Source organism: Brachycentrus maculatus, unplaced genomic scaffold (assembly GCF_059751285.1).
Source record: "Brachycentrus maculatus isolate JH-2025_06_01 unplaced genomic scaffold, ASM5975128v1 h1tg000396l, whole genome shotgun sequence".
Classification (NCBI taxonomy): Eukaryota; Metazoa; Arthropoda; class Insecta; order Trichoptera; family Brachycentridae; genus Brachycentrus; species Brachycentrus maculatus.
Window position 1 is genome coordinate 678,940 of NW_028281145.1, and position 21,061 is coordinate 700,000.

At 33.9% G+C, this 21,061-nt stretch overlaps 1 protein-coding gene across 1 annotated transcript in view; it reads right to left on the reverse strand.

Annotated features, from left to right (window-relative positions):
- Positions 1-319: 319 nt before the first annotated feature.
- The window catches only part of nAChRalpha7 (nicotinic Acetylcholine Receptor alpha7), a 33,878-nt gene continuing 13,136 nt past the window's right edge, over positions 320-21,061 (reverse strand). Inside the window, exons 2-11 of the mRNA XM_088270850.1 lie at positions 19,802-19,941; positions 15,985-16,029; positions 14,782-14,891; positions 12,573-12,753; positions 11,849-11,924; positions 10,423-10,617; positions 7,118-7,314; positions 5,909-6,120; positions 4,736-4,850; positions 320-3,071 (exon numbers count right to left, since the gene is read on the reverse strand). Coding sequence (XP_088126976.1) covers positions 2,919-3,071; positions 4,736-4,850; positions 5,909-6,120; positions 7,118-7,314; positions 10,423-10,617; positions 11,849-11,924; positions 12,573-12,753; positions 14,782-14,891; positions 15,985-16,029; positions 19,802-19,941 — 1,424 coding nt within the window. The 3' untranslated portion in view covers positions 320-2,918. The remainder of the gene's footprint in view (positions 3,072-4,735; positions 4,851-5,908; positions 6,121-7,117; positions 7,315-10,422; positions 10,618-11,848; positions 11,925-12,572; positions 12,754-14,781; positions 14,892-15,984; positions 16,030-19,801; positions 19,942-21,061) is intronic.

Consider the following 21,061-nt stretch of genomic DNA (forward strand, 5'->3'; position numbering starts at 1 on the left):
TTAAAACTAAATCACTTTTGAATAGAGCTTTATCGATGTTTCTAAAATACGAGTATATAACACAAAATACCCATATTACATAAAAATAATAAAGAATTGCTGTATTTTTTTAATGTTTTTTCAGTAATTTGTATAATCAAAAGTGATTTTTTTTTATAGAAAAATTTATCTGTTAATTATATACATTAATATATTTTAATTATTTAAATTAAAAAATCTATTTTATCATAATATGCACACAAAAAAGAAAAAAAAGGAAAGGAAATAAAGGAGTAAGAATTGGGAATGGAAAATAAAAGACATTTGTAAATATTCGCTTTATGTATTTAAATAAACAAAGTACAATCCATGGAGATAATGCATCTCGTTTCATCACAACGTTTTGCTTAAAATATTTTAGTATATTATTATTTACAGTCAATTTTTTATTTTTTCATTAATGGTTGTTTTTACGTGGGTTTTCAATTTAATAGTGTACTTATTTTTCGGAACAGCCCGTGATTCGTAGTATAATAAATAAATATTTTCGAGTTGTTACGAATGTTTAATGACATGCGTATATTTTTGGGTTTATAACATTCTTAGGTCTGTATATTAAAATGTTTATTTTTTTTAGACTAATTAATCGTTTTTGTTCAAATTTAGTGTTTAACAACTGTATATTATTTTATTAACATTTTTATTTTTAAATTTCTGATTTGTTTTATTATATTTTATACATGGCTATTCATTTGATGACGCTTTTGTTTCATTTTTATTTTGTTTTATTTCTCTCATAACGTATATATATATGAATTTCTTTTCTTTAAATTTATAACTCTACATACTTATGTAGTTATAAACTGGGCACTTATTTATTGTTTATCATAATATTGTAAATCTGATCAAATATGTATGTCAACGCAAATGTGGAATAAAATGATTTCATGATGTTGAAAATAAATGAATGAGAATTAAAATGTTTTTAGTAAGTTTTTTCCACATTTTTGTACCTTCTGCATTATTTTTTCTTAGTCACAAAAACTTTCAGATATTTACATAATTAAAAAAAATAACATCCTGTAAAGTTTCTTATACAATTAATTAAATAAATTTATGTGTTGAGAAGAAATTATGATTTTTATTTATTTTTTTAATCATCGTGAAATGTTTAAATCCGGAAAATTCTATTAAGTGAAATCATTTGTCATATATTGTTCCGAAATTTAATTATTAATTGAAGTATTCAATTTGTTATTTAAGAGATTTTGCATTTAACCTGCAGAAACATTGTGAAAATGTTTTTTTTTTTTGTAATAGAATTTCATTTTAGGGAATCTAGAAGTAATGTTTGTGTGAGTACGTAAGGAATTATGCTATTTCGAAAATATTCATTTACGCGTCTTAAATGTATATATTTCAGGAATTGTCAGCAAATACTATTCTGTAAATATTAATTTGATAAAATTGACTTTACGATAAATATGTTTTTAATATATATCTAATTTTGTAAATAGTTTTGAACAACACACATGGAAGAGCGAAGTGTTTATTTAATTTAAATAATTTCCACGAAGATTTAGGTGAAGACGTCGATAGGAAATGATAATTTTACACAATGGGAGTAAAGGTAAGTACGTATATTTTCCACAACACGGAATGATTACTGTTAATTGAGTGTTTCGCGACATTTTTAAACTTTAATAAACTGTATATATTATTTAAATAGTAATTATTAACAATAAGTATTGCTTGATTTATTATTCTTCAAACACAAATATATTTCAACAGTACCCAATATTATATACGAGTATAATGATCATCGTTTTCTTCGAAACAAAATTGAATGATATTGTATTATATTATTCATCGATTTGGCATTAACTTTGTGGAATGACATATTGATTTTTTATTAATAATTCAACACTTGTATTATACCACTTAATGAGTTTTATTACATTACACACAAATAAAATAAAACTAATGAAATAAAACTCATGAAGTGGTATAATACAAGTGTTTAATTATAAAATAAATATTGTATTATACCTTTTAACAGTGTATGGGCAAATATACGATATATCGAGGGAGCAAGTATCGGGTGAATTCGAACATTGCCGAAGATACATTTTTCACCATCTCAAACGGATTGTCGTTAATAATGAGACACTTTATACAATAAAATTTATAGAAACACAACAAATGACCGATGCATAGAGCGGGGCCGGCGGGAGGGGGGCGCGGCCGCGGGGTCCGCCGGGGCAACTTCCGGTTCCCGGTGGGCCGAGCGGCCGGGCCCGGGGCGCGCTGCCGGGCTCTAGACACGCCGTAAAGGGTCGCGTAAACTTAACGGCGGGAGGGGCCCGCGGGGGACGGGGAGGGTGCAACTTCCGGGACCGTCCCCGCCCCCGCGGGGCTCCCGAGACACTAACCTTCGTCTTAATCCTAATTTTTTTACAATAATACACAGTAAACCCCCCTATAACGTTGAAATACGGACAGCGTTATCGGAGAGAACGTTATAGGAGATATTTATTTTTAAATTGTATTTTAATTTAATACTGACTCACTTCAATCATTTCCGATGGTTAAAATATAAAAATACAATTTAAAACATAAATTCTCTTTAACGTTACCTCTCAAAACGCGGTGCGTATATAAACGTTACAGGGGATTTACTGTAATCGCCTAACGCTCGCGCGAAACGTTAAGGTTTCCGGTGATATATTTATTAATTAATGTTCTTATAGATTGCAAATCATAACTTAACAATTAACCGGTTTATCACAGAATCTTTATTTTATATGTATGTACGTACATATAAGGGCGTCCCTAGCGTCTCTCGTCTCTATACTATAATGAAGAGTGAAATCGGCTTTATTGTACGCGGGGTGTGGCATAACGAAGTACGTGGCGTGGCCAGGGCCGGGCCGGCGCCGCTAGGACACCATGATGTGCGGCGCAGACAGCAGCACCGCGAGGGTGGCTCCGATGGTGAATAGGGTAAAGATTATAAGGCACAGTCTGTCCACTACCATGGCGGCAAACTTCCAGTCACGGGACACGTACGAGTCCTCGTCTTCCTTCCGGAGCTGAAACAGGCCATGCGACGTCATTTATTATTTATATAATTAAAGTGTAAAGTGTATAAGATCGTGCGCTTGATATACTAGATACCACTCACCCCTTTTAACAATGTCATGTATCAAAAATCGTCAACTTTCAGTTGTGCATATTTTTGGAATGCCCAGAAAATGTACTATATCCCAGCGAAAGCGGCATATTTTTAACTGAATATTTACCCGCTACAGGGCAGAAAGTGTTGTTTTTGCACTTTGAAGAAAACATATTGTTTAATTATTTTTTTAACTATACTTAATATTTTTCAAAAATAGAAAAAAACCTTCAGGTTTTACTTAAAAAGATCTTTTGCACAGTAAAAAGTTTAATAAGTGGCTTGATATTTATTTTTAATACATTTGATTATATTCTCAAACTTTGAAAACGATCTCCTGAAAAATCAAGTTTTTTTTATTTATGGCATTGTTGAAAGGAGTAAGCGATACGTTGAACTTCCTTAGTCTATATAAGCATAATTCTATTAAAAATCATCGAACCCGCATCCTTGATTTAGTAATTTCTAACGAACCAAATAATTCCATTGTAAAATCTAATGATCCGCTATTTCCTGTGGATGATCATCATCCTCCTTTATATATTATTTATTGCGTGTCACATTAATTGCCCAAACTAGAAGCAATCTCTCTTAATTTAAAAAAGGGGATTTTGATGCTATAAATCTCCATTTCACAAATATTGATTGGTCATTTTTTTTTGACGTTAATATCGAACAATCAATATATAAACTCCATTGAATATTCTAAGAAACCATCAATTCTTATGTCCCAACCTTCAAAACCCTAAAACGAAGAGTATCCAACTTGGTTTACTAAAAGACCGTATAATTAATCAGTCGAAAGAAATTGCTACTTAAAACATTTCAAAAATGTTAACTTATATTTTTGTGTATTACTCAATATAAACGCGCTGCTCTTTATTGTTTTTATATTCAATTGTAAAAGTCCCTTGTGCCGTATGAATAAATAAATAAATTTATTTATTTTATCATTTCACATATATAGTTAAAAAAAACACATTGCTTTGCAAGAGAAGGTCTGTCAGGAAGCCTAGATGCTTCTGTATCAGCTCTGGGAATGCGGTGGGACAGCTTTAAACATACATAAGTCACATATTTAATATTCCCGATGAGAAATTTCCATTACTCATTTTGGGACATGATATTAAGGTTAAAAATACTGAAAAACAGATAAGAAAGTAACAAATAAGAAAACACAGGGCAAAATGTCATCGGAACATCTTTTCTGTGGCCGGCCTATTCCTCTCATGTCCCATGGTCTCCCATGAACCATATTTTCTAATAGGTACTTGAACCTCCGCTTCAGGTACCAGTCCAGGCTAATAATCAATAAATGTTGGAGTGAAAAAATAATTTATTTATGTATTTGACCCCTCCCCTGGGAATCGAATCCGGGACCTCCAGTAAGAAAGCCAAGAGTGCCGAGCATTACACTACGGAGGCGAACAATAATTTGGGTAGAGGCAATATATTGCAAGGACCTTACTCCAAACTAAATTTTGTTTATCGGCTTCGCATGCTTTTTATTATGTCCTCCGGCTTTAATATTTTTATAATTGAAGTATTGGTTTAGTCGGTCGGTTGGTAGATGATGCTCACCTGGTCTGTGATGTACCTAAGCTCCTTGAGGATGAGCGCCAGCTCGTAGTCCGCCCCTAGGCACGGCGGCGCCGGGGGGTCGGGCGGTCTGGCCACCGCATTTTCCTCACCAGCCCTGAAATGGAAACAGAGTTCAGATAAATATCTTTACTCATTAGCATATAGGTCTGCATTACAAAACGATTCATTCAAAACGGGGTGAGAAAATGTATCACATCGATGAGACTATGCGTATTATTTACTCGTATACGTTCTACTAGTATGCACTCGATATGATGTATTTAATTTGTTAATAAATTGAAACTGAAGAAACGATATAGTTTGTGTGCTTTTCTCTTTTGAACTCTATTATCCTGGAACATTTTTAGTAGACAAATACATATATCTTGGACAGAAGATAAAACTGGGCAAGAAGAATGAGACTGAGTTACCGAGAACCGCCCAAGTTTTCGGTGACTGAGAACCACTCAGATTTTTGACAAGCTCAAACAAATTTTGCAAAATAATGGAGATTCCGACCTGGTTCAAAAGAAAAGTGTATGAATTCTGCATAATGCCAGTGAACACATATGCACTAGAGACTATAGCTCTGACTAAGAAAAATGCAGAGAAGCTCAAGTGCACACAGCAATCTATGGAAAGATCCATGCTTGGTTTTCTCCGGATGGATAAAATAATAAAAAATGAAGATACCAGGAAAATAACCAAAATATAGGATATCATTTGCGATCACCAGATTGCGTGGCAAAACTCAAATGGCAATGGGCAGGACATATTGCAAGACAGGACACCACAAGATGGACCCCAAAATTTTTACAATGAAGACTTTGGGAGAGCGAAAGAAAAATCGGAAAACCCCAAAAGTTTTGGTTGACATAGTCGCTGTGGGGGTAGAAACTGGCTGCAAGGAGCAATCGACCGGAGGAAATGGAAAGAAGGGGAAGAGGCCTATATCCAGCAGTAGAGGACAGAGGCTCATAAAGAAGAAGAAATACACACTTGATATGATGCATTTAATGCGTTACTAAATTGAAACTGAAGAAATGACGTGGTTCGTGCGATTTCTCCTATGAACTCCACTATCCTGGCACATTTTGTAATGCGTTCTGCTGATATGCACTCGATATGATGCATTTGATTCGTATCTTAATTGAAACGGAAGAAATGACGTACCTGTATAGCGAGCGGTAGTAAGGCGCCCGGTGGTTGTTGCGGAAGTCGTCGTCTATGTCCAGCACGTTGGCCAGTAGCGACTTGGAGGAGCGCTCCCGCAGCTCGGCGTCCGGCGCGGGCGGCGGCTTGGGCGGCGCGCCCGCCTGGTCTGCGCTGCCGGGCCTGCTCATGCGCAGGATGCACGGCAGCCAGTACAGGAAGACCACACGAATCTGTCAACACAATTCACAATGTCCAAATACTTCTAAAAAACATCAGGGTAAGAGAAATATGCGAGAGAGAGAAGATGAGATGAGATCGCAGAATGCTTGGCAGACAGTACAGGAAAACCACACAAATCTGACGAAATAGCTCAAAATGCATTCACAATGTGCAATAACTTGTTCACAGATCTGGATTATCTCCGCTTAGGATTTATTTTATACATTTTTGACATCTCAACATAGATGAATAAGAATATGGAAGTTTGAAGACCACAAATACAATATTCACCAATTCTACCCATTATTGGAATGTTGCACGTGTGCAAAGTGGTCCGGCCTATTAATTTGAGTTGTATCTAACCTATGTTTTACAACAGTTTTTTTTATTTTTTTATTTTTTTATTCTTTGGATTTAACAGAACAGTTAAATCAATTCATTAACATTAACGAGTAACACAAAACTGGTATTTGTATCATTCCAGTTACAAAATTTTATATTTGCGAGTTAGTGAAAATACCTGGAAGAGGGACGGGAGGGAGGCAAAGGGGGAAACGGAAAGATCAAATCTCAAGTCAAAGACAAATTATATGACAATAGAGACACACTACGATATGAATGTCAACTTACAATGTATGCCACCTCTGTGCTGGCAATGTCGAGTAGAACATATCAAAATTTCCATATTCATCGTCGACCAATTTTGATGAACGATGAAGCGCTAAGGTGTTAGTTGTCCTGGTGATTCGATCGGAAGCTCTAAAGGTGGGCTGACTGGAGCATTTCGTCGTAACGTAACATTCGCGGCGAGCATCCGATTGTGGATGGAGCACTCGGAATGCTGTACTGACTATACGAATGCTCGCATCGTAACGTGTTACGTTACGACGAAATGACTCCGGTTAGTCCCCACCTTAAAACATATAAGTTCCAGCAATTCTGGCGAATTATCAGAAAATGCTTATCAGAAAATGCCCGGGTGAAATTAAATAAAATGAAAAAACTTACGCATTCACTCATTTCATGAGTGTCTGCATTCCTGTGATGGTAGTTGAGAATGAGAATGGTAGACACGACCGAAGAGGCGACCATGAACATGATGCAGTTGAAGTAGGTACCCAGCAAGGGCACGGCGTCAGAGGTGGCCGGCATCGTCTCGGCCACCATGTTGAGGAACACGGTGAGAGACAGAAGAATAGTCACGCCTGCAAATTGGACATCACACATGTAAATTAAATTCCTCTTAGAATCTGAAACTGAAGGTGCAATCACCCATACATTATAAATCTATTAAATAAGAACTGCTCCACTGATGGGGGCTGACCCCATCTCTAGGATGCGACTTTAGGGCGGAGAACCAGACTGTCCGGCACCCGTGGAGGAGTACCGCACCAAAATATACCTTCCTGGCTTTAAAAACCTTCACGAAACTACGTTAGGAGCGGTCAAGTTGATGAAGAGTCTGGATTTGCTTTTGTAACGCCGCCCAATGGCCTAGAAAACTCTGTACTTCTAGCCAAAGCCCATACGAAAAGTTAAAGTAAGTAAAAAAAAGAACTGACATGAAAGGAATCCAACTGTGCTGCATACAAGTATACGGGATATCATACATTTAAAAAAATGCAATACGAATATTTAATAATGCAAAATGGTGAACGTTACACAAGTATATAAAGTAATCACTCAAACCTCAGCCAAATAGCAGGTTGTGAGTTTTGGAATACTCACATACTTAAATAATACAGAAAACTATTGATTACGTAAAAGGGGATGTAAACGAATATTCCTGGCCGGTAAAAGATGTTTTTTAGGCATAATACCATAATAAAAGGCTTTAATACAAACTTTTTGACTATCTATGGCGGATCTATCAAAGTATCAGCCTGAAAAGTAAAAAATGTCCAAAGACATTTTTTTAGACAGTCTAAAGAAAGTTTCAGATGGGACTGGTTTAATTGTCACTTTCAAACTAACCAACAAATGACCGATGAATCAAAGTACCGATTACCGCAAGTAATTTCGTAATTTTACCGATTTACTGGAATAGCCATTTCCGGAAATTATGTATGGGCTAGATGCCAATAACTAGTGTTTTCTGCAGATACCTCTTTAATCGTTGTATTGTAGGTACTCGTATTTCAGAGCGCAGAACTTTAGAGATGTTGTTTCACAGCCAAATTCAACGCGACCTTAGTTTAAATTTATTCCACCCCTCTCGCTTTACATTCACAAGGAGTGCACGGGGGGTGAGCTGAAGCTAAGGGGTTATGAAATATCCCCGCACACGAGTATCTACTACCGAAATATTGAATGTTCAATACACGGAACTGAAGGCTCGACGAGACTAACATCAAGTGACAAAAGAATTTCGTATGTCATATATATTTTTAGATTTGATTGTAATGTATAATTTGGATTTTGCATTATATTTGGATAAGCCATATATTGTCAAAAAATTATTTGATGAACGAATTTATGGGTTAGACAAATGTTTTTTTCTATAAACTAATTACATACCTGTAACTATTTGAACCAATATTTGAGGCACAAAATTGGTGATTCTCGTTTTCAAACTTATGAAGTTACTTCCTTTAAAATCACTGTACGTATATTATTAATTATAATGTCGATTGGTTTCGAACCAATGTTAACCAACCCTCAAGATTAAAAATGAAAACCAAAAACTACATATTTACTTTTCAAGCAAATGTTTGGCAAGTAATAATATTTCGATATTTATAAAGTACATTTCGTTTACCCGAATTGACTTTATTACATTGATGTCTTAACACCTGAAGAAAAAAATGGAAGTCTGAGTATTAACATGGCTTACGACGTGTCTTAGGCTGGTTTCAGTGATCACTTTACACATGTGTAACATTTACCATTCTTCCAATGATTGTCAACCACAATACTCAATTTAAGAAGTTGTATTTATTATTTATCGAGACCTGGGAATCGACATCGCAGGAGGCTAATCCCTCTTAAAAACAGGCCACAAGGTCTATAACAAGATAAAGAAGAAGAAGAAGTATTTATTACTCAATTGACACCCTCTTTCAAATGATCTTTTTTCAATGACTTGATTTTATTCAATGTCGACAGATTAATTTTATCTTGGCTACTAATTTTCCCATGCTATTTGATATTTATTGAAATCTATGATATTTGCGGTATTAAGTTGATAGTATATAAATATTATTACACTTCAAAAGTTTAGCTTTTATACAAGTTCTAGTCGATTATTAGTTAGCCAAGGAATCATGCAATTAGTTTAATCTGAATGCAGTTCTGTTAAAGTTCAAGAGACATTACATCCATCCTTGTTCCAAAAAACAGTCGGCCATAAAACGGAATGGGCGAGCCAGCTCATATGATCACGTTGGTTCTTACGGGGTGCGGCATATACCTTACTGGAGCATTATATACTAGCTCCGGCGCAGGCTGCAAAGCTGATGCAATTGGAAGGCTGCCAAATAGCTTCTGTGTAATATTCCCACTGCAGCGGGGATTTCCGCGCACCGAGTGGTAATGACATATCCCAGCCAAAGCTTTTATATTGCATTCGAAAACGAACCGTAAAATTTTAGCAATTTTGAAAACGTCCGGTCTCTTTGATAATAAATCATTCTACCTTATATCGTGACCTTCTTAGAAATGAAAAAAGTTAACAATGGTTTTAATATTCAAAATAAAGTATTAACTTACATGTCCCGCTGACAGTGAAAGGGACTTTGAAGGCATTTTTATCTTTGATCCCGAAAAACTTTGCATGATTAATTAAATACCGATATATGTATGTGTACGTATGTATATTTATAAATACATTCTTATTTTAATCTTGTTACGAAACAAACATTCTTTAATCCCTCTCATTAATTTATCTCCTCTCATTTTCCTTCCTGCATATTCCATTTTATACCATACCCTTTTACTCCCACCCTCACACACACACACACACACACACACAAACACACACACACACACACACACACACACACACTCTTCTCTTTTTTTAATCTCTTAATGTTTCAACTGTAATTATAACATGAATGTGGAATTGTTTAGGCTTTAATTTTTTATTGTCAATGTAACTATTTATGTTAATCTAATGTAATGTTTATATTGTAATTTTTTTTCATGTAAAGCTGTACAACTCCCGAACAAATAAATAAATAAATAAACATTTAAAACAAGTTTTTTTTAATGGTTGGGTTCGAATAGAAACAAAGAAATTTGATGTCGGATCTGGGAATATGACGGGAGGTTTCAGAGCCAGTGGTGTTGTTTAAATGAATAAGTAAAGAACTTACCAAGAGAAAGTTTTTCCCCGGAATCGGGAGGCAGAGTGAAGCCCAGAAGGGCCATGGAAGCAATGAGAACACAGGGAACGATCAGGTTGAAGAAGTAATAGAGAGTCTTGCGCCTGATGACTATAGCGAACGTGATATCGATGTAGGGCTCGGGGCAGCAGTTGTAGTAGATCTCGTTCCTCTTACCTGGCACCCCTGCAAAATCCACCACAATAAGTATTTAAAGAAAAAAATACCCCTCTCCAACTCATTGGGCTGACTTCTATTTCGTTTCAATACTGTAATATAATTGTATTCAAGTTATTTCTTGAATGTTTTTCGCAGATACTTTGTGGCACATTTTATAAAAAAAAAAAACTTTGTTTTAACCACTATTTTATTTGTACACTTTATCCAACCAATGTTTTAAAATTTTGTACATAAACCCTGATGATGACAAGGTTCTTGTCGAAACCGGTTGGATAAATTGTACCAATGAAAAAGTGGTTAAAACAAAATTGTTTTATTTTATGAACTATTCAATATTTGTGGAAAAATGCTCATATTTGTGGAAAAAATGGAAATAAGATATAGGTTAATTTTTTTTTGTTTGTTTTATCCTCCTTCATGGTTAGCGTGTTTAGCATGTTTACATGTTGGAGGATGTTTACATGTTTACATGTAGCGTGTTTACATGTTGGAGGTCCCGGGTTTGATTCCCAGGAGGGGTTGTGAATTTAAATTTTAATGATTTTACACTCTAATATTGATTAAGTATTACCCTGGATTGGTCCCTGGAGCATCTTGCCTTGATATAAGTAACGATAAATAGAATTGTGTCAATATAATGCAGTATCCTATACACCATTGAATGAGGATAAGGATTAGAAGAACACATTTTTCATAAGGATTAGAAGAACACAAGTGAAATCTATGAATTATGGAGATATAAAGATTAAAAGTTTTAATTCCAAATATAAGGATGCATTGTGTGACGTAAGTTCATGTTTGTTGACTTGCGAACTAAGGGTTTCTGTACCGTTTACAAGGAACTCTCGTAAACTATATTCCTTTTAAGTATTTCGTACTTGGAGCAGATTTTACACTACTTTAACGACATTCGTATTTTGAGTCAAATTGACATATTTGTGTAAGCTTTAATTAAACACGAAGGCAAGATTTTCTCAAGTAAAATGTTTTTTTAATGCGAATTTTGTAGTTAAAAATTTAACCTCACCAAAAACACACATGCAATATATCCCCAATGAAGTAAAATGATTTTTTCAATAAGCGAATTTTCCAATTCAAAAATTGCGATTGGATGAATTTCTTTTTCGGATTCTCATAAATGCCAAATAATATTTAATATACGAGCATGTTAAATCTTATATTTCTTCTGTTGGGTAAAAATTGAAACAAATACAAAAATGTAATAAAGATTATGTACCAATGAGTTCCCATTCTCCGTTTGTAACAAAGCTGCTGATGTCTCCACCAGTTTCGTCTTGTAGTTGTAAATCCAACTAGAAAATATAATATATCTTAAAAAGATGAGATTTTAATTGACCTACTTGCTGAAATACAGAATACTGAAGGCAATATGACAATTCCTAAGTACAGTGGCAACGCCATTTTGAAAGAGCTTTATTTTACCACTGGAAAGAAAGTTTTTTTCCTCGTGGCAAAATTAGTAATTAAAATTATATGCAAGATTAAAAAAAGCAAAGTAATTCTTATAAACTTATATCGTCTATGTTCCACTGAATAAAAAAAATCCCTCTCCATCCTTAAACATCCTAAAGACACAAACACATACACATGTAATGTAAAATAGGTTCATATAAATCATTATACTGCACTCCATCATTATATGTATTTATAAGCAGTATGTTCTTTTAAGACAATACTTTTTCTAATTAAGTAGTGTTATCACATTTATTGTAAATGCAGTTAGTTGGTAGAATTCGTCTTTGATAATGTCTCGATAAGACGAAACGCGTCACATTATTATCATTGTATATTAAAATAAAAGTAGAATTCGATCCAATAATTTTGTTTTATCATGGATACATTTAAATAAAGAGCATTCACTTTAAAAGCTCTCTAAATGTCAAAGTTAAACGATTGATAAGCGAGCTCATTTACGCGCTCGCCTATCCGCACATACTCACCTGGAAACCATCGTAGGTCCAGCTGCCGAATTTCATTTCGCAGCGTTGGTCGTCAAAAGGGAACCAGGTGATGTCAATTTTGCAGGTGCTCTTGAAGATGCCCGGAGGGACGTACAGACAGGAGCCGTTGTTGCGCACCACCACGTTGGTCGGGTAGGTGCCGTCGAAACCCTCGTCAGCGCTGAAAGCAGGCAGGCACTTCATAAATCACTGTAGCTGAAGGGGTGAACTGCGGATTACTCGTCCATCCGTCATACCGACAATGAAACTGTCTGCTGAATACAGAGGATTGATTACTAATTTCATTTAGAAATGATCCCAGATATCGAACAAGCACGAATCATTTCGGGTGTTTAATTTTAATGTAATTTATTTATTTTCATCATTAATTGTACATAATTACTAATCGAAGATTATGGTAATGTACCCACACTGAGTTTTCCTGTGCCAAGGGGATATATATATATATATATATATATATACATATATATATATATATATATATATATACATAAATATATATATATATATATATATATATATATATATATATATATATATATATATATATATATATATATATATATATATATATATATATATACACATATATATACATATATATATATATATAAATATATATATATATATATATATATATATATATATATATATATATATATATATATATATATATATATATATATATACATATATCCTTTGATAAATGATTGCTCAAACTTACTAATGTTGTTTTTTAGATTTAAGTTTTGTGCTGACATTTTTACATGAATTTGAATTTTACAAATAAAATAAACAACAATTTTCATCTTTAATCACTTTTCTTGTTAAAAAATTTAAAAAAAAAACGATGCACTTGTGGTTTTATGTATTATATGACGGTATTTCATTGTCATTTTTCAGATTTTCATAAAATCCTTCACTCAATAAATTCATAAGATGATAAATTCACAAATGGTTTTCACCGATCGTAAATTGAGTTGCGTTGGATGTTTATAGCTCAAAAATATCAATATTTTACTGTATGAATTTTTGTCCATGAGAAAGCTTTGTTCGAAGCTAGTACCGCGTTTGCTCAGACTAAATAAAAAAGAACACATCGACGAATCAGAGCACTGTTTGGAGCTGTTGAGCAAAACAAAAGGATTTTTTCATGTTGTATGTGACAATGAATAAAACGAAGATCCATTAATACACCTCAGAGTCAAATCGGCACTCAGTTGAGTGGACAGCAACCGTCGAGACCCCTCCCCCCCAAGCGGTTCATCAATGCAAATATCAATAGTAAGGTAGGGATTTGGTGTCCGTTTCGGGATACACGCGGTACTTTATTCATCCATATCTTAAAAAATGTAAAAATATTATATGGTTTTATCAGTGCGTTTTGAAGGAATATTTGCTAAAAAACAAGCATAAATAAAAAAGTTTTATTAGATATCCTACAAACTTATTGAGTGATGTGTTTATTCGAAAAATATCCATTTTAGGGAAAAAAATCACATTTATTCAAGCAGAGAGTATCATTATTTAAAAAAAAATTAAACACTTGTAAAATATCACTTGTTGAGTTTTATTTCATTACGCTCCGCTAGATTCGAAAGCTATAGTTGCCTTCATCGACAGGTGAATAGCAAAACTTATATTCACGGAAATTTTTAATATTTAAATTTTCAGCTCTAATTTGAAAAAATTAGAGCTGAAATATATTGAATATTAAAATAATTGGTTAATATTGAAATAATTGGTTAAAATTTAAAATGGAAGCTAACGTAAAAGGGTTGGAGGTCGAAAAATCTGGATGTAGGTAAAAAAAGTTGTTTTTGATGAAAATAATTTCGAATGTACATAGTGATTCGATGTACGATATCAAAGAAAAAAAGTACTCAAAGCGTATATTTTTTCGTTGGAATCGCATCGTAAAATTCAGTATAATATTTATGTAGAGAATAATAAAAAAGATCTAAATCCGATTTCAGTCTTAGTATAGTATTCCTTTCGCAAACAAAGCTTGGATTGAAATAAAATTATATGGTTCCTTTGACGGTACGAAAAGAAATATGAGCGCCTAGTGTATCAGAAAGCGGAGCTACACTATTCTCAGGTTTTTCTGAATAAATTAATGTCGGCAGAAATGTACGAGGACAAGCCGAATGTCGAATAAAAGGTGAAATATGAATGTGTACCCTACCTATTGTACATGAGGACATCCGGTTTCCAGAGGCGGGCCGGCGGGATGCGTAAATCTTTAACGCCGCCGTAGTCGGAAGTGTTCCACCTCAAATTCATATCGTTCCACTCCTGGCGGGATAAAAGAAGAAAACAAATTGTGAACATAAAGGACACCCGAAACAATAAAATGAATTATAAATCGCGGGGAACAGGGAAGAAGAGTAATGAATTGGAGGAATGGATAACAATGGCGCTGACAATGCATAATTAAAAATGAAATTTATACAATCCCAACGAGGAATAATGCCAGAATTATAATATTTATTCTATTTCACGTATTTCGGTTTTAACGTAAAATGATTAGCTTCTATAATGTTATATTCACAAGATTCATAATATCATAAAATATAATTTTTGAAGACTTGTCAAAGAAATAAAAACCGAAAGAAAAGTAAACGGAGATAAAAAGTACTTTGGATTTTAAAAGCATTATTAACTTTGTGGTATGGAAACATATAACTCTCTATATCATTCATCATTTACTTTATATAATACGACCTGAAAAATCTACTTTACGACTCCCGGTTTCAGAATAATCATACCCTCATCAGGTCAACTCGTTGAAGTAGAATTTAAGTACAGTTTTTGAATGGTATTACACAAAGTGAACGATGAATGAAAAGGAGAATGTTGTACACGGTTAAATTTAAACGTTCATCCATACACGAAAGTGTATTCAAATACGATTTCAGTTAGTCTGGGTTGTAAAATACAGTTATTATAAAGTATAAATTTATATTTTTTGGCGCTCAAACTATTCTTAACGATTACTCAAAAGATTTTTGGAGTTTAATTTATCATAGATTATTGGTAATATATTTGTTTTATTTTTTACATTGAGAGTATTGAAATATTGTGTTTATGTCCACCTCCTGCTAGAGGTCCTGGGTTCCATTCCAGGGGGATCTTTATAAATATTAGTGATAAATATTAGTGAATTTACACTCAATATTTAGTGAATATCACCCTTGACAGCACTGAAAACCTTGCCTTACACAATTGACGATTAAGTTTAAAAAGTGTCAGCCGGTACAGTGCCCTGTGCAAAATTGTGGATTAAAAAATAATCTGAATTGAAAAGAAAATATATATAACTAATAAAATATATGTAACAGGCAATTGAAATTGAGTTATTTTGTTTATTAATTTAATTATTACTTACCAGTTTGAGCCAGATGTTAGTTATCAGCAACTGATTCTTCTCGTCCTAAAAATAATTTTAAATGTTAAAAAAATCCATGGATACGAAAAAACCTGTATTAAAATGCATAACAGTGCCAGCTCGCTAATCGGAACGCTCCGTAATCCGAAACGCGCTGTTATCCGAATGATTTCGTTCCTCTGTTGATGGCGAGCTGTTGATGCCAGTTTCAAAAATTCCACTTTCTGATGCCTTGAAAGCTTTCAACATGGCCATCAACTGGGCTGTAGAAGTCGTCCAGAACACTGAGGAATTGATGGTTTTGAGATGAATGCGTGATTTAGCCCATGAACACCAGTAAGGCTCGTTTGTTTAAAAGAAAATATAAAATTTTTTAAACTAAAATAAATATGTAATTTTTTTTAATTTAAGTACCTAAATAAAAATGTATTTTCATAAACCGAAATTTCTTTTGTCTCTCTCATTTTTTTCAAAACACTCGGTAATCTGAATTTAATCTGTTTAGTCTACTTAACGATGTACGTTTGGACTAGCGAGCTGGCACTGTATTACAAGTTTGTAATATTTTCCATTCTAGAATATTAGATCATTTTCTTTTTTTTTCCTCCTAATGTTAAAATCAATTTTCTTAGTGTCAAATCGCTTTCGATAAAACGAAAAACTTTCTCGAAGAAAATAATAATTGTGATCCGATAACGTACAGTATATTTGAAAGTATTTTCCGAAAGTTATGAAGCCTTATGTCATTTACATAGGAACGAGCATACATCAAACTGAATGGCGCATTCCGAACAAATATTTTCCCTCGAGTTCTTTATTTTTCTGACATCTCATTCTCTCTCACGGTACTACATACGAGTATATGGGGGAAATGAGGAAAGGGAAATTGAAAAAATGAAAGAATGTTCGCCGAAGTATTTCGGTGAATGGTCATAAATAAAGGAAAAATAAGAATATCTTGAAATTTATTCACTTTGAAACTATATACAATAATATGTTAGCGCTTTCTTGTTTTTTTTCCTTTGAAAATATTGTTGATAAAAAAAAAGATATTATTTATTTTTATGTCGGCTGTCGATGTTGCCTTTATATCGGAGTGGTGGTATGATCGTAAAGGCTGCCTGAACATATGCGTCAAATCAAGATAAACGCATTGCATAATCAAATGTAAGGAGGCTGGACATTTTGTCGACGGACAGTTCGTCATTAAACTATTGTTGCACAATTATGTGCACAAATTATTTTTCATATTCTGCATTTTTCTCTGTTACTTCAAAATCATTGAAAACAACTGGTTGGAAAAAAATTAGCAGTAGCAGAATATACGTTTCAGATAATTTAGTTACAATAGGTAAAGATAGGTTGGATTTTCTAATTCAGTGCCTAGTGCACCATTGGGTGTAGTGGAAGAAAAATAAGACGATAGATTAATTTTTTATAGTTTAAAACGTATTGGAATTTTTGTATAAACATACATGAAATAACAATAACATTTAGGATTTTTGGTAAGGGAATATAATTATTTATGAGTAATTTAATGTTTTAGAATTTAATAAACCCTGATGATGACAAGGTTCTTGTTGAAACCGGTAGGTTAAAGTGTATTAATAATAAAAAAAGTGGTTAAAACAAAGTTGTTTAATTTTATAAAGTTTATTTTTGAAATAACTTGAAATGAATATCGATAACTCGGTGAAATGCAAACCCTAAGCAAACCCTAAGCAAAAAAGAATTAAGGCACAAAATAAGATAAACTGCTTCTTTAAACCCAGGTAACATTTGACACGATTGAATTTTTTGCTTAAAATATAGTTCTTGTATTGAAGAAAAGGTTTTCTTCGAAATAAATATGTGGTTTTGAAAATAAGTGTTATTGAAATGTAAGGAGTTAAAAAAGTGATAAATATGTTTTTTTCTTTAAAAAAATCGAATTCCCTTTTACAAAAATAAGCATTTCATAAAATATTTATTTAATATTGGAAGAAAAGGTTTATTTTTTAACTTACAATATTAATATTTTATTTATTGTTTCGGCATTAACTTTGTGGTAAGACATGTTACAATGATTAAAGAAAACACTTCGTTTTTTACCACTTGAGTTTTATTATAGACTACATGTTTCAGAAGTTAAACTTCCATCATTCAGGTCTGTATAATAACTAAAATATAAAATATAAAATTGTTCTATAAATAAGGAGAGGGGAAAGTAAGGGGAAGGGGTTAGTCAAGGAACGGAGTTTGAAAACAAAGGAAAAATGGAAAGCAATGGCGAAGAATTTTGAAACAATATATTATTTAATAAATTATTATTAGAATTCAGGTTTTTTTGTATTTCTAAATTTTCAAGATAATTCATAATTTGGCCTTTATATGGAACAAGGTGTAATAATTTTAATTTATGAGAGTGAAATGAGTGATTAGTATCTATTATATGATTTAAATCATATAATAGATATGTTACGGACAGATCGCACACCCCGTGCGGCGGCCCTGAAAAGGAATTCTAGGCGTCCGGCGGCGGGCGAGACGGTCGCCCGTCGGGCCGCGGCCCGAAGAAGGGCCTCTAGGAATTTGTATAGATTTATATGGCTTCGGCACCATTTGTATAAAAAAATGTATTAGAGATAAGGAAATATGTTAAATGCGCCTAGATATTACGGATACTGTATAGAATAAATATGATAATTACGGATATTGTATGGAATAAGTGTGTCTTGAATGTAATAACGAATTGTTGTACTGTTGTAAAGGCACCGGTACGGTATAAAAGTGTAGCCCGTCCGGTGCCCCTTAGAGAGAGACAGAGATATGGCTGTCTCTCTCCCCCGGCCGCTGATTGGCTGTACTTTCCCACTGTCGGGCGGTACGCGATCACGGCCGGGTATATAGAGGGCGCATTTTCCGATAGTAAATTAGTTCTGGTGTGACTGTTGAAACCTGTGATCATCTCTCCGCTCCCGCTCCTTGGACGACTCGCCGCGCCGCCAGCCTGGACCGTTTCGCCTCATTGTACCGATTCACGGACCAGTTTCGGAAAGCCCTTATGAGGGCTATTGAGGTTGACTTGTCGGTCCAGTGCCTGCTCTTCCCGGCTCATACATCTAGTCACCTCCGTCCGTATCCAGCTTACAACTCGGTACGGCGGGGCCGTCTGGAACGTCACCCCTTACAACGGTGGCAAGTTGGTAGATTCCGAGTGAAGGCCAGGCGTGTACATTTTTGAGAGTCATCGCACGTAACCCACGCCGGTTACAAGATACTAATCACTCATTTCACTCTCATAAATTAAAATTATTACACCTTGTTCCATATAAAGGCCAAATTATGAATTATCTTGAAAATTTAGAAATACAAAAAAACCTGATTTCTAATAATAATTTATTAAATAATATATTGTTTCAAAATTCTTCGCCATTGCTTTCCATTTTTCCTTTGTTTTCAAACTCCGTTCCTTGACTAACCCCTTCCCCTTACTTTCCCCTCTCCTTATTTATAGAACAATTTTATATTTTATATTTTAGTTATTATACAGACCTGAATGATGGAAGTTTAACTTCTGAAACATGTAATCTATAATAAAACTCAAGTGGTAAAAAACCAAGTGTTTTCTTTAATCATTACAATATTAATTATTAAGAAAAGGTAAAGGCAGACTTTGTTATTTTAGTTGTAATATTAATTGAATTCCCGGAGCGCAGAGGCACTTTTACCCCTTAATAGTGTAAACTAAACATGCGTTTAATCAACGCCCATATGCAGTATACGATTTCAGTGAACATATTCGAGGCGCGTGTGCAGGTAGGGTGCGTAAACTCACCACATCGATGATCTGCATGAGCGTGAGGCCGAAGGAGAGCTGAAGCGGGTCGCTCTCGTTGACCACCGGCCGCTCCAGTACATTGTAGTGGTCCAGCAGGCTATGCAGTAGGCGCTTCTCGTGTATCCCACCCCGGACACCTGACAACACAAAATCACGTAATCAGTTGATTCATCAATCTAAAAACGAGAAAACAAGAATAAACAAATTGTGGATTTTTTTGGAAAAATTTCCTATTTGTATTGTAACGTCCGCCTCCATAGTGTAATGGTCAGCACGTTCGGCTACCGTTCTGGAGGTCCCAGGTTCGATTCCCAGGGGGGGTCAAATAAATATAAGTGATTTTTTCACTGTAATATTTATTCAATATTACCCTGGACTGGTACCTAAAGCGGAGGGCTGATCACCTTTCCTTCATGTGTAAACGATCAAGATAACACTGCGTTTATACGACACAGTGCCCTATGCACCATTGGGGTGCGGATAAGGGTTTTTTTTATTATTGTACGAGTATGTGTACAGTTGGGAGTTAGATTCATTGGGGTTTATTGATATTTGTACATATCGCTCACTCCTTTCAACAACGTCACATATCAAAACACTTGATCGTTTTTAAAGTTTTAAAATATTATAAAATGTATTAAAAATAAATATCAAGTCACTTATTGAACTTTTTACTGTGCAACAGATCTTTTTACGTAAAACCTGAAGGTTTTTTTCTCCATTTCAAAAATATTTAGTATATTTAAAACAATAATTAAACAATACCTTTTTTACAAAATGCAAAAACAACACTTTTTACCATGTAGAGGGTAAATATTAAGCTAAAAATATGGCGCTTTTGCTGTGAAAATGACATTTTCTGGGCATTCTGAAAACATACACAACTGAAAATTGACGATTTTTGATATACGAGTATGATGTTGTTGAAAGGAGTGAGCGATATGCGTCTTATTATTGAACCTTTTCTCCGTTAATATTCATATAAGTTGATTTAAGATAATTTAAGTATTTGTTACCCTTTTTTAAAGTATTGTACTGACATATCTTGGTGGAACTGCATTTTATAATATGCAATGAAACAACTAATATATAGTTTATAAATGTGAAGAAAAAAATGTATGTATTTATTACCCGTTAGATATTTTTAGATTTCGACTTATTGCACTGGTTAGAGCATTTGGTACCGTACTGGATTCGATTTCCGTGGATTAAAATACAAATTAAAGAGATTTTTCACTCCATTATTAATGAAATATG